General features: G+C 42.4%; 1 protein-coding gene and 1 long non-coding RNA gene across 2 annotated transcripts; one reads left to right on the top strand and one right to left on the bottom strand.

Moving 5' to 3' along the window:
* Nucleotides 1-1272: 1272 nt before the first annotated feature.
* LOC105279904 lies at nt 1273-3779 on the bottom strand. The gene is made up of 2 exons (XR_002193293.1): nt 3143-3779; nt 1273-2074 (listed from the first exon to the last, which is right to left on the bottom strand). It is a non-coding gene; the product is annotated as an uncharacterized LOC105279904 (long non-coding RNA).
* A 113-nt stretch (nt 3780-3892) lies between these two features.
* LOC105279905 (allatostatin C) lies at nt 3893-12994 on the top strand. The gene is made up of 3 exons (XM_011340022.3): nt 3893-4045; nt 6773-6899; nt 11533-12994. Exons 2-3 carry the CDS (start codon nt 6780-6782, stop codon nt 11695-11697), a joined length of 285 nt encoding a protein of 94 aa, XP_011338324.1. The 5' UTR covers nt 3893-4045; nt 6773-6779; the 3' UTR covers nt 11698-12994.
* The last annotated feature ends 416 nt before the right edge of the window (nt 12995-13410 follow it).

Genomic DNA, 13410 nt, shown 5'->3' with positions numbered 1-13410 from the left:
ATCATTTAAACTTTATCAGAGTTGCTTAATTGAATTGCACATACGAATGACGTCGCAAATATCGGATTTCTCTTTCTTCTCGTTTGATATCTGCGGATTCCGCGCTTTCAATTTGATATTAAATTATATGCTGTGCGCACAGAGGATTTTCAAAATTTATTCATCACGCTTATTGCCTTATCATCTTAAGATTCGTTTCAGTCGAATTTGTTAACAGGGAGACGCAGCTGTAAACAGGATCTTCATTTCTGCGAAATGAATTGACGATGCTCAAAACCCCACTGATGCTCAAGCTATGATCCCATAAACGCAATAAACGCAGTTTATTGCGTCGGCAACGCAATTCTGATTGTATCAAAATGTGTCCTTGACGAGCTACGTTTATCCGTTTATCCGTTTATCTCGCGGCGCAGTCGATTGAAATTCCCGGCGACTTTCCTTGCGATGCATTCCTTGAGGCAGAGTTCCTTTTCGACTTTGCGGCCGCAACCGCTGTGTCCACTTTGCAAACGACGCAGTCAGACCGCAGGCAGAGCCGCAGTTCCTTCGCGTAGCTGCTCAAAGGGCACCATAAAAGAGCTCCCCGAAAGGAGTATGCTCGCACGTGCGCGTCGATGTCCAGGTGACGCAGAAACATCGTGCTTCCTTCTGTTTCTCTTCGCACTTCGCCAACGGCGAGGAATACCAACAAATAAATTATCGTTTCCAACCACAGCGACGCTACGCAAAGCATTGTCCAATTTGTGCAAGGATTATCTGCGCTGTCATGAGCAATTGAAGGATCTTTAAGCATTTCTGTAAATGAAACCCAAAATATTACTGTTTGAAAAAGACTAAAGCGTTGTATTTTATATTAAATGTCAAGAACATTATGTTGAGTGGGACGTTGAGGGAAATATGCGTGTTATTAAAAGGAAATAGAGATGGCGCATAATGGAAATAGAGATAGCAATAATTTATTCATTATTGATCTGGGACCTTTACAAAATAAAAGCACAATCGGAGTTTAATTAAATTTGATATTGTAATTGCGGCTTTTAATAAGTAACAGATTTTTGGAAATTTATTATACGTATATATAATATCATATTAATCGATAGTGATACATTTTTTAGCGTGACATATCAAAGCACATACGGCAAGTATTAATAAAGGATGAACAAGTAAAACTTTTTCTCTTTATCTTTTCTGTGAGGGGAGAAAAAATCCGCGTCCGAGTATAAAATCCATCTGGGTATATGCGATTAGTACCGGAAAAATACAAGGCGTCAATTATTTTTTATTTCTATTTTTTATTCAAAATACATTCTTCTTCTAAGTCAATATAACGTCGGAAGTGATTAAAAAATTTTTCGAAACCGTCAATGTACTCCGTTTTCGAAAACCGCGATTGAGACTTTTTAGATGTCGCAAATGGTCTCGTAACACTTTCCTTTCATTGCCAATTTGAATTTTAAGAATAACTGGAAGTCACATGGAGCCAAATCAGGTGAATACAAAAGGCACGATGTCTTTTCTGGTTATGAAATCGCGTAGATTTTGGATTTGTGTATCGTGCATTATCGTGCAGAAACGACCAAGATCTTTCCTCTCAGGCTGAACTTGAAGAATCCTGTTCCACAAACGATTTAGAATTTAAATAATAATCGGTATTCACTGTTTGATCTTTCCATATAAATTCCTTGTAGACGATTCTTTCCTAATCGAAGAAAACAGTGAGCAATGTCTAGATCCGGCTCTTCTGCATGCGCAATTTCTTCTGTCGCTTTGTGAATTTTATATCTAAAACACCATGTTTCATTATTAGTTACAATGTTTTTCATAAAATCCGGATCAATATCGGTATGTTTTTGCAATCCTCCATTTTCTTGTCTGTTTGATCTTCCGTATGCGGTACGAAGTACAAAGTGTTCTTTTGATGAGTGGTCATTAAGGTACTGACACATTTAATAGCAGAACTAATGACTGCTAGTACTTTGAAATTTGTTGTTTATCATGAAATGTCAAATCTTCTTAACTCATCAAAAGATAGCGTCGCAGGAAAAAATTAAAAAAAAGGTAGTCGCACCAGAACCTGGAAAATCGTGTACATATTTTTTCAACTTTAAGGAAAATATAGACGCATTTTAATAAAAGCAAGAACAATGTATCATTACTAAAAATTCTCGTGCCAATGACAAATACGAAAATCTTTGGAAAGGTTTTCAAATAAAATATTGGATTGAAACGTAAATCCGTTTGGTTTTCAAATCACGGAGTTTTTTGCTGAAGAAATATGAGCATTCTGAAAGTATGAAGTTACATATGAAGCTGTCTACAACATAGTCAAGAGTTGCAAAAAAATGTTGAAATTGCTTTTCTTTACACAGATTGTCGCCTTGAATTTCGTCAAAAAAGCTGAAAAGATTTATGTTTAATATATGGTTATTCCGAAGAGGAAATTTTAAGAAAAAACTTCATGTGGGTGCATTGTTCATTACGATGTAAAAAACTGAACGAGAACGCGGGATTTTCTTCGTTAAGGGACTGTGAATGTCCTGGAACGGTCCCAGGACACCGTGTATACCTCGATCGCGTGTCGCACAAACGATAAAGCGATCAAATTACTCTGGTGCAAGTTTTTCGAGAGAGGGACAGCGAGAGGAAACGGAAAGGGCGAGTGCAAGATAGAAGCGCCGTTAGAACTCGTGGCGAGTTAGCGTAATCGTTCCCAAGCGAATCATAATGATTAACACATTTACAGTGCATCGCGGGAATCGCTCGAAAGAGAGAGTCAGCAAGAAAGAAAGAAAAAGAGAAGGAGAGTAATAGCCAGACTTGTGCTAGTGTTCGTAACTAGTTCGTTGGTATTCCTCTTACTAGAACACCGGTCTTTTTGTCATTTTCTTAGGTAATTTCGTTTGCATGTCCGTCGACCTAATTTTCTCGCAAGCTTTTCCCTCAATGTTACAACGCGTTAAGGCCAAGACGTAATCGCCCGGCAAGAATGCGGTTTACACGCTGAGACAACAGCTTAAAGACATTTTCATAGCACTTTCCCGACGAGCGAGCGGAACAGCACGGCGATCGATAACGCGCGAGATATTTAATCGCACATGTGATAGGAAATGAACGTGCGAGCCTTTAGGAAATGTAATCTTACTGTGTCGGACGATATACAGGAAGATTCGATGGAGGCCGCTCATCGTGCTATTTGGGGATCCCCGCGGATTCCCAAATAACTTGCCCGCCCGGGGCCTGTCGTTTCATTGCTCTGCAACAGAATTACGAAATCGCTTGATGATTGGGAGATAAGAAGTACAAGAAGTGCTCGAAGTCATCTAAATTTATGGGAGACTTTTTTTTAATTTTCTTTTATTCTGCGCTAGAATTTGCAAAATGGATCTTGGGGAAAAACTCATTTGCCGATAAGCACAGAATGTCTCGCGGGATATTGCTGAACTTTAAAGAATACTTCGAAATTATTATATAAAGGATTACGTAAAGAATCAAGATTGCATCGATACGAAGTATCTGTTCGATCATAAAAACGCACTCTCATTCGATTGTTCATAATATAGTAAACGCTATTAATTCTCACGCGACAAACTGGAGAACGTGAATGGGGAACTAAATTTGCAACTCTGTAATTCAATCCCATCCCATGTGAGGGACGCCGAACGTGTCACTCGAGATGTATCAGTCGAAAGTCTGGGGACGAGAATCGACGACGATGCCTACGCGCTGCATCCGGCAAACGGAGAGATGCAGTCCATCGGGTTGCGTGCCGAGGGGGTGAGGCGGCGGTGTGGGTTCCCCGCAAGGGTGGGTTTCCGCTACCACTGCCGCCGCCACCACCATTCGCCAACGGCACGGTACGGCACGGGGTATAAAGTGGTCGCGTGCTCCAAGCTCGGTCACTCTGTCGTGGAGACATCGAGGTGACGGCTGCCGAGAGGAAGAACAGCGCACTCCTGCAAGAACCCTCACCGACTTACCCTCTGGCTCTTCGCTCACCCTTCGAGACCGCAAGGGCACAACAGGCGATACCAGTTTACACGACGAGGTATAAGTCCGTTCTTGAATTCCCGCGCGGCTTTCCCGGCATTTCTCGCGCGCGCGGTTTCTTCGCGGAGAGAAGTAATTAAATGATGTTGATTAAATGGATTGTACAAATCTTCTTTTTTCAAGTGCAACTAAAAAGAGTAACTTTACGAATAATTAATTATATAAATTGGGTAAAGTATAACACATAGAACAAATCAAATTAGGGAGCGCGTTGTAGCAAGCGTGGGTCAGTGGAAAAGGTCTTTTATGATCAGACATTGTTTCTGCGATAAAACGTATACGAGCACTGAGCTAAGAAAATTGAAAAGAATTACTTTTTGATTACTACTTAATTTTGCATTCTTTCTTTGAAAAGTGCAATAAGGATATTAGCCGTTTTTGAATTTTTACGCAACTTTCTGGCCCCACGTCTCCAACAGTTTCTTTACAAAAAGAATTAAGGAGATGTTGATTAAATCGACACGTATTTATTAAATTTATTCTCTATTTATAAAAGAAGGAATAATTTTATAAGTAAATAATTTGTTATAAGTAAATAATCAGAATAAAGAGAATTAATAGAGGTGTTAGTGAGAGGATTTTTATGATCAGATCTGCGGTGAAACATACAAGCGCTGACTTAATGCTAAAATTGGAAAAGATTACTTTGTAATTAAATCCCCATTCACTTTTCGAAATGTGCAATAGAAGAAATACACGTTTTCCGCACCGGATACCCGCACGACTTTCCAGTTCGATGTTTCTCGTAATTACCTTCGCTAAGCAGAGTAATTATGTAAATATTGATCAAATTAACTATACACAAATATACATTTACTCTTTACGACAGGAAGCGTAATTATATGCATTAGATTAGATAAATTGGAACAAATAGAGTAAATGAAATTGTAATTTGGAGTGTTCGTTGCTGTTCGCACGATGTTAATAGAGAAGAATTCTAATTGCGTGAACGTCATTTCCGCGTATACAACCACTACGCTAGTGTCAAAAATAAACACGATTTGTTCATAATTAAGTTCTCGTTCACCCTTCTCGACGATGGCGACGAGGGTAAACGCACATGAGGTATAAATTTCTCGAATTCCCACACGTTTTCCCCCGATCTCGTTTGCGAGTCACGGCGTAATTTAACCGTTCACGCGCGTCAGGCGAACAAACGGAGACAAATTGATCCTTTTTTTTCACTAGTTTCCCGCATTCCGCGTTAGTACGCACACGTCATCGCTGGCATCTCTTGGTTTGAAATTCCTATGTGAAAAAGGTACAATTATATAGATAAGAAATGAAATAAACTTTTTTATAAAGCGGGATGTACGCGCTCAGTATCAGTAGAAAAGAACTTTTGTGATCGGACATGGTTTCATATAATGCTTTATGTTTAGAAAATCTATTAACTTCAAGTCGGTATTGAAAATGATATTTATAAATGATATATATAAAGTCAGACGCTTTTAGAGTAATTTATACAATAATAGATTTATACAATAATAATAGAAAGAGGAATTCTTCGAAGATAATAAATTAAAATCGATATTGAGTTCGTTAAGGCATAAGCTATTGGGATTTGCGACAATGCATTTGTCGTTTTCTGTCTCAAATAACATTATTGGTTTGAATTTCTCTTTAAATGGAATCGCAGTATTTCTTTCAAGTGGAAAAGGTGTAATGGAGCCATTAGTGGCACCAATTGTTTTGAATGTTTGCGCTCGGCGTCAACTAAACTGACTTCGATAGGCTTGAAGAGCTTTTCGTTATTTTCTTTTTTTTCGGATCTGCAACGGACACAAATATTTTTATAACAAATTTTTCGGGTCTCTCCGCAGTCACGCGAATAAACCCTGTGATCCGTCGTTGAAGTAGTAGTCGCGAAACTTATTACGTCAATTTTTAATTGCCATTTTATTTCTCCCGTCAGACCATCGTTCTTCATAGCATTTTGTTATTTAATAATTGTTGTTATTTTAGTATGCGGGATAATTGGTGTCCGGTATCCGTACCAGCACTGATAAACAGGGTGCCCGCTGGGCGTCTCGGCGCGCGCTCGCGCTCGAATTATCGCGATGACCTTTTCTAATTAATGAATTAAATACGCGCAAACCGCGCGACAGGAGCCACGAGCTTTGTGATTCGAAATTGTCCTCGCGCGGCGGCCGCAACGATCGCACGCCGGTCAATATAATGCGTATCAATCGTTCTTCCAATTAGCAGATTGTGTAATAGACCGCGCACGGGCTTCGTTTTTCATCTAAAGCCCGCGTCGCACGTATTTATATCTTGCATCGACCCCTTTCGCCGCTTCGCCATCAAAACGCCATCGAAAGAAATCCCCGTAACTCGACTCCCATGTGAAATCAACTTGATGAACGACACTCGGTCGAAACGTAGAGAGAGATAAGAGATCATTGCGCATTTCGCGTCGCACTGCCGAAAGAAATAAAAAATGAAACATATCTGCGAACTAAACTGCTTTGAAGGATTACTTGGTCCATTAGTCGTCATTACTCGCTCGCTATCGGTGATCAGAATTGCTTCCAATTCGATGGGCGTCCATATCGCGTCGGGCGTCACAACGACGAGACGTGCCCGTCGATCAAACCACTCGTGACGCCCGGGTCACCAAGATTTACGTCATCATCATCATCATATTACTTCCCGATTTCCCGATCCGGACGAGTGCAAGTGGTTTACGTCACGCAACTGAATTCTCGATCGTTTTCGCTTCCAGATTCGAGATGATGCTATCGGTACGAAGCGCGATCGCACTGGCGTTGGTGCTCCTCGTCCTGGCGGAATGGTCGGCGGCGATGCCAGCCACCGATAAGGACAAAGAGCGGCTTCTGAACACCGTGGACGTGAGTATGAAAGAAAGATAAATAATGCTCTTCCACTTTAATGCGCGATACGATGATACGCGAGACGTCATTTATTTGAGACCTGAGAGACTCCCTTAATGTGGTCTTTGAAAAATCGCACGCGGTCAACAGATCAACGAGGGAAAGAACGAGTCCGCAGTCGCTGATCTTTATTCGCGGAACCGCGCGACATTTGAGAATCCTGTCGAGGGACGGAGGGTCTTTGGAATCATTTTTCCGGCCGACCGGCGTATGATCAAGAGCCGGAAAAGCGGCGAGTTATTGAAGCCACTGCGGCTTGGAAATCCGCAAAACCGCAAGCTCGCGGATTTGAATCGTTGTAATCGGATTTCCCGGAAGGTACGCACTTTGTGGAACCGCGCGGCGGCGGAAAAATCAGGACCGCTCGAGAGAGCCATCAAGCCTTTTTCAACGACGTCCGGCAAATAAAATGCCAGGAAGAAGACGCGGGTTTTTCCCCTCTTTCGGAGAACTTCCGCTCGATTGCCGACCTGGCGAGCGCAATTGGACGCTGTGAGGGGTCCGTGACAGCTGTCAAAAACGTCTTTGTTCGCTCTCCATCGCTTTACAATCGGACTGGCGAAGCGAGATCGATCGGGAAAAAGGGATATCCTCCGCGCCGACGAACGCATTTCCCGACCCTTGACTCTGCGAAGCCACGTCGAGGCGGACCCGACGTGGTGGTTCTCCGAATGCTCGAAGTGGGAAATCGCGCTCGATAAATAGCTATAGTTGACAAACTGTCTCTGTCAGGTGAAATTCTGATAAAATTGCGTTCGGTAGAAGGAATTGCGCTATCAACGTCACGATTAAAACGACGTGCTCGGGGATGACTCATCGTGCGTCTAATTTGATTCTAGCCGCGAGGGATTAGCAGAACGTTTGGGTGTCGAGCGTTGCGCCAGATTGCCACTAAGGTTCCTTACACGACCCTTGCACGCGCGTGGCAAGAGAAAAATGAAGGGCGGGAAAAAGATTGCCTCCTCGTGCGCTTATATCACCGTCCTCGCAAGACGGTAAGTGCGTGGGTTTCACGCGTCGTCTCGCCTCCCCGACGGGCGTATTGAGTAATTCACTTCCCCGCGTATCGTTTCTCGATTTCCGTATCGCGGTTTCCGTCGCGCGCGATGTTTACGTTCGATTTAAGAATTCCATCGCGAGAGTGCCCGCGCTCGCAGTAAAAATACAAATACTCATCTGTTGCTGGATTGGAACTCCGACAGCGTGGAGGGAAAACCTGGAGCAACTTCTCCCGCCCTTTCGCGCGTTTCTAAGATCCGGGACTGGTAGTTGAATGTTAATCAGAGCAATCGGACGCGCCGATGCAATTATTCGGCAGATCGGTGAATTGTTATTCAATGAATTTCGAGTAACGAATATACCATGTCGACTTGCTGCGTTTCCGGTTTCCGCGCGCGCAAGAGAGAGAGAGAGAGAGAGAAACGGAATAACGATGTAACGGCAGAGCGGAAACCTTATGAAAATGTTGATGCTTTTTCCCGATACTTTCCATCCGCAGCGTGCGGAATAAATGTTCGAAGAAATTGCGTCTGCGTTTCGTAACTGCGCGTGGTGTCCCTGAATTGCAAATGAAGTAGACACACGAGAAGGAAAAAACGGTACAGCCAGGCGGCACGCCTGGGAGCAAGAGAAGAAAGAACCTTCGTTCGAGCGTCAAATCGAGAAAGATGAGAAAAACACCCCGTCGTTTGCCTGTCGAAGAAACGAGACGAATGCGAGAGGAAATGCAGGGCAGGGCGCGCTTATAAAAAGCAACCGCGCTTGACTACTTTCTCCTCGCGGTCTATTTTGCTTGAAAAGTCGCGCGAGAAAATGGTACACAGAACAATGTTTCATCGAGATGCATTCTTATAGTGCGCAATCTTGAATCCTATCACAAATGAACATGCGCGTGACGATGTTTACGTGTTTATCAAGATGTTCATTGTATATATTGCAAACACAAATGCGAATTATGCGGCGGTTAAACAATATTCCAGCTGAATTTAATTTTATGCAAAGTGGATGAATAATGAAGAGAAAGGAGGAACAACGCGCTCGATGCGAATGATTTGGATTCACGTGCCGCTTTATTCGCGGCGAGGCTTCCCGCTGTTTTTACGTCGAACTGTAAGGACGAATCAAAATCTCAGAGAGAAGAAGCAAAGAGAAATAGTCGAGCGAGTGCAGCGATAGAGCGATGGCCAATAAGTTCGTTGGCCGATAATCGATAATCCGTCAACGACAATCGGATTTTTGCAACCTTTCCTGCCACCGCCTGGGGAGGCTTTTCGCACTCTCGCGACATATCTCGATATTTAGCACTCGAGTCGTGAACGAAGTATTGGCAAATCGTTCAATCTCGAATCAGAGATTTCGTCAAACAACAGAAGAAAAGGTGTAACAAAAATAAAAACAAATTCAGACGAAGCGACGATTAAAATAGAAACGTTCACCGTGCACCCGCTTTTGGCAGTCATTGCGCAAGCTTTCGCAAGACGAATATACATGAGCTTTGCTTACGTGATACTTGCTCCGGGCGTCGGAAGAGCGGACGGATCTCGTGAAAATTTCATGATAAACGCGGTTGTATGAAGTGTTTGTTGAGAGCATGCGTTGCACGAATCTATCTTCCGTGCATTGTGAAAGATAGATGATAAAGAAAAGAGATAAGGAACGCCACAAGAAGATTTCCCACATGAGTTAGGTGAAATCACGAAGCGAGTCACACTCCTGTGCTACTTTAATTTACCTTTGGGATCTTCTCAACTCTGCAAATTCGGAACACTTGCATTTTCGATACGCGTTGACTTTTGTCAGGAAATCTGTAGAGACGCGTTTTCGTAATAAATTCCAGAGGGAATCTCTGGGGTTTCGTTAAACAATCGAGCAAAGCTAAAATGTCAGTCTTAAAAATTAATACTTTTAGATATCAGCTTGCGTGATTTCATTTCATTGCGATTCAACATCAAATCTGATTTGATTCGCATTTGTGCTTCCGTTTGCGTTATGATCAGCTTAACGTATACAATACATATTTACTCGCAATGATTTGGATGTTGAAATATTGAAAAACGCGAAAGTGTATGATCCAAAATTAGCGGTCGAATTTATGCATTCCGGAACGAGACGCCAAAGACGTAATATAATAAATAATTTGAAAAACAAGGAAAATATAATAAACAAGGAGGTAAATTAAAATATCAAATGTACATCAGTTCGTATATTACTCCCTGACAGGATTCCCCGGGATTGAAACCAGCGTTATCACGTTAATTCGCAATTACGCGAATCAGCACACTGGTCGGTCTTATGCACGCGCGTTCGCATGCATTAACGAGCGACGATGCGACCGCGGGAAAGCAATTACGCGGCTACATCGCTCCGCCTTTTATCGCCGGAAAACTGAAATAAATGTCAATCGACTGTGTAAACGACTGCAGCAACATTGACAATAAACACGACGGGTTTGTCCGACGAGTTTACGCCCCATTTACGTCGCTCGCTAACGAAAAGCGCTCGTGCGATGTCGCTGGTTTCCTCTCACTCTTTATCAAGCAATAATTGCGTTGTCGCTTATATCTTGACGTTGCAATCATGAAAATCAACAAAATCGGCAGTGATCGCGGCGCATGTCAAACCGGTTCCGAATCATCATACTTCAACGAGAATTGCTAGCATTGCGATTACAAAATCACAACTTTTTATGACAGGCCGGACTGGATCATGCATGTTGCAGCATTAATGGAAATCGGATTGATTCTAAATTAAGGGGGGAGCCTGCTTTAGAACGTTGAAAATAAGGTATAATTTTACGAATTGTTTTGGAGAAACTATACAGCGGATCATTATAAAACTTTGATGCATTTATTAGTACATGTTTAAAGATAAAAAATTATTTTTTGATTTGAATATATCGCCTGTAGAGGTCGTCCTGGAGGCATCTTAGTGCAGCCGGCATTGTAAATTGGTGAGCATTCTCCTGCCTCCAAATTTCATCCAAACTGAAAAATTGAAATATTTTCTCGTTATTTATGAATTCCCATCGTCGATGAACCTTTAATATTCATAAAAACATTAAGTTAAACAATTATTTTTGCATGAAAAAGTTTAAAAACTTTGCCTAAAAATCGTACTTTTGTGTTCTAAGCTCCACCATTTTGGCACTTTTCAACTTTTTTCTTCTCTCTTTGGTTCATCGACGATGGGAATTCATAAATAACGAGAAGATATTTCAATTTTTCAGTTTAGACGAAATTTGGAGGCAGGAGAATGCTCAGCAATTTGCAATGCCGGCGACGCGGCTGCACTAAGATTTCTCCAGGACGACCTCTACAAGCGATATATTCAAATAAAAAAATAATTTTTTTAATCTTTAAACATGTACTAATAAATGCATAAAAGTTTTATAATGATCCGCTGTATAGTTTCTCCAAAAACAATTCGTAAAATATACCTTATTTTCAGCGTTCTAAAGCAGGCTCCCCCCTTAAATCGGATTAAATTGAGTTATATTAAATTGTTTCTCAGGGTTATGAGTTGCCTCGATCCATTACGTTACCGTATTAGCTGTGGTAAGACAAAAAATAGCTAGGCACTATAATTGTTCCAGCTGATAGACGACGACGGCAGCATCGAGACAGCCCTGATAAATTACCTGTTCACCAAGCAGATCGTGAAGCGCCTCCGCAATCAACTGGACATTGGCGATTTACAGCGTAAACGGAGCTACTGGAAGCAGTGCGCCTTCAACGCTGTGTCCTGCTTTGGTAAATAGGCGCCTGGTTCGCCTGGAACGGGGGAGAAACGGGAGAGATGCGTCCAAGAGTTCGTCGTACATGGCTACCGTCGAGGAGTTTAGGGATGCAAAGCGCGAAGAATCTTACAATTAAAAGAATCACTTTGAGGCCCGCTTCTACCAATGTCGTTTAACTTTAACCGTAGTTTAACCCACTCTTCGTCCTTTTCTAACTACCTGCCTTAGAAAGAGACGAAGAGTGAGTTAATCGAAGATTAAATTAACTAGACTTTGGTCGAAGTGGCCCTAAGTCTATCCAACTCCAAATGACAAGGTTGACAACGTGCGTCAATTTTTATCGACTTGACGTTAGCAAATGACATGATTTATGATACACTTTAATTTAACAATGTTAATGGCAATTAATAGTATTAATGGCAACTAGCAGGAATAATTTAGCATTAAGGAATAATACGGAGCGTAGGGACTGCGTCTCGTCGCTCCTTAAAATTCGCTTCGTGTCTAGCAGGAGAACTTGCGTGACGTCGTTGTTTGTTAATGTTTCGTAGAAACGTACAACATTAGTAGAGAACATAATTCTGCGCGATTAGACGTTTTATTAGCTTCAATGATCGCCGATCCGTGCCCGATCGAATTCCCTCCGCGACGTCCCTTCGGCCGGTTGCGCGTAAATTAGATCAATCAGCGCTATCAGATTAGGTGAAAACTAGCGTTGCATGAGAATAGGTACACCGCGGGAGCGATTTATCGGACGGAGAGAGGCGAGTTTACGAGGAGAATCTCGATGAAACGCCCGACGATTATTAAAACTTCTCGTCGGGCGTTTATCCGCAACCGTTCATCCGCGTTCCTGAACTTTCCGACCGTAGGATGGAAGGGAAGACGAGGGAAGGAAGAAAGAAAACCTTCTTTATCTCCTAACAAGCTGTCCGACTTAGAGCTTTCAAGATCAAGTAGCTGCGAGAGTCACTTGTGCTCTCGAACTGTCTTCGCATTAATTTCCCCGGAGGAGATGACGAGCTTATAAAATGAGCGGAAACAGAATTAAGGGCGAACGATGAGGCAATGAAGCGAGGGCGCAACGGGACGACGCACGTCGAACGCGAATACATATCAGAGAGTACCGAAGGGTGCATGTGCCCCGAGTTTAACTCTATTTTTTTCCACCCGTTCTATCCACGCCCGGCGCTGTTTATAATCGACACCGTTATGCGATTCAATTAATGTGTAATCTCATTTGCTTGTTGTCGATGTCTCGTCTGTGAATGTCACTCTCTGCGTTCCCCGTCTGTGAATCATTAAACGATTATAATTGATCCTCTCTCCCGATTATTCAAACGTTCCTATCTCCCCATTCCACCCGTTCGATCGTTCGATTATAAAAAATACATGTCGCGATGATGCGTACATGCGCGCTTGCACACACACACGCACGCACGCACGCACGCCTACCTAGGTGAATTTAGTTCACCTGCGGATATATTGCTTTAGATTAGCCGTAACTACCTGCTGCTTGACTACTTGTGCTCCTTCACGGTTTTAATCGTCGAAATACCACTTAGGAAATTACATTTGCTCAATTCGTTTAACCAGGAAGGGAGAGAGAGAAAAAGAATGTATGTATGCGCGTGTGTGTGTGTGTGTGTGTCTCTGCTTCTTTCCGCTCGTTAGCCGTTTATGATTTTATTGACTTGACCCATTAGGCAGCACATTATCATTTCTTCAGTCGAC

The sequence above is a fragment of the Ooceraea biroi genome, chromosome 7, assembly GCF_003672135.1.
Source record: "Ooceraea biroi isolate clonal line C1 chromosome 7, Obir_v5.4, whole genome shotgun sequence".
Taxonomy (NCBI): Eukaryota; Metazoa; Arthropoda; class Insecta; order Hymenoptera; family Formicidae; genus Ooceraea; species Ooceraea biroi.
The sequence above is the reverse complement of the archived record's forward strand: the minus strand, read 5'-3'. Positions and strand labels throughout refer to the sequence as shown.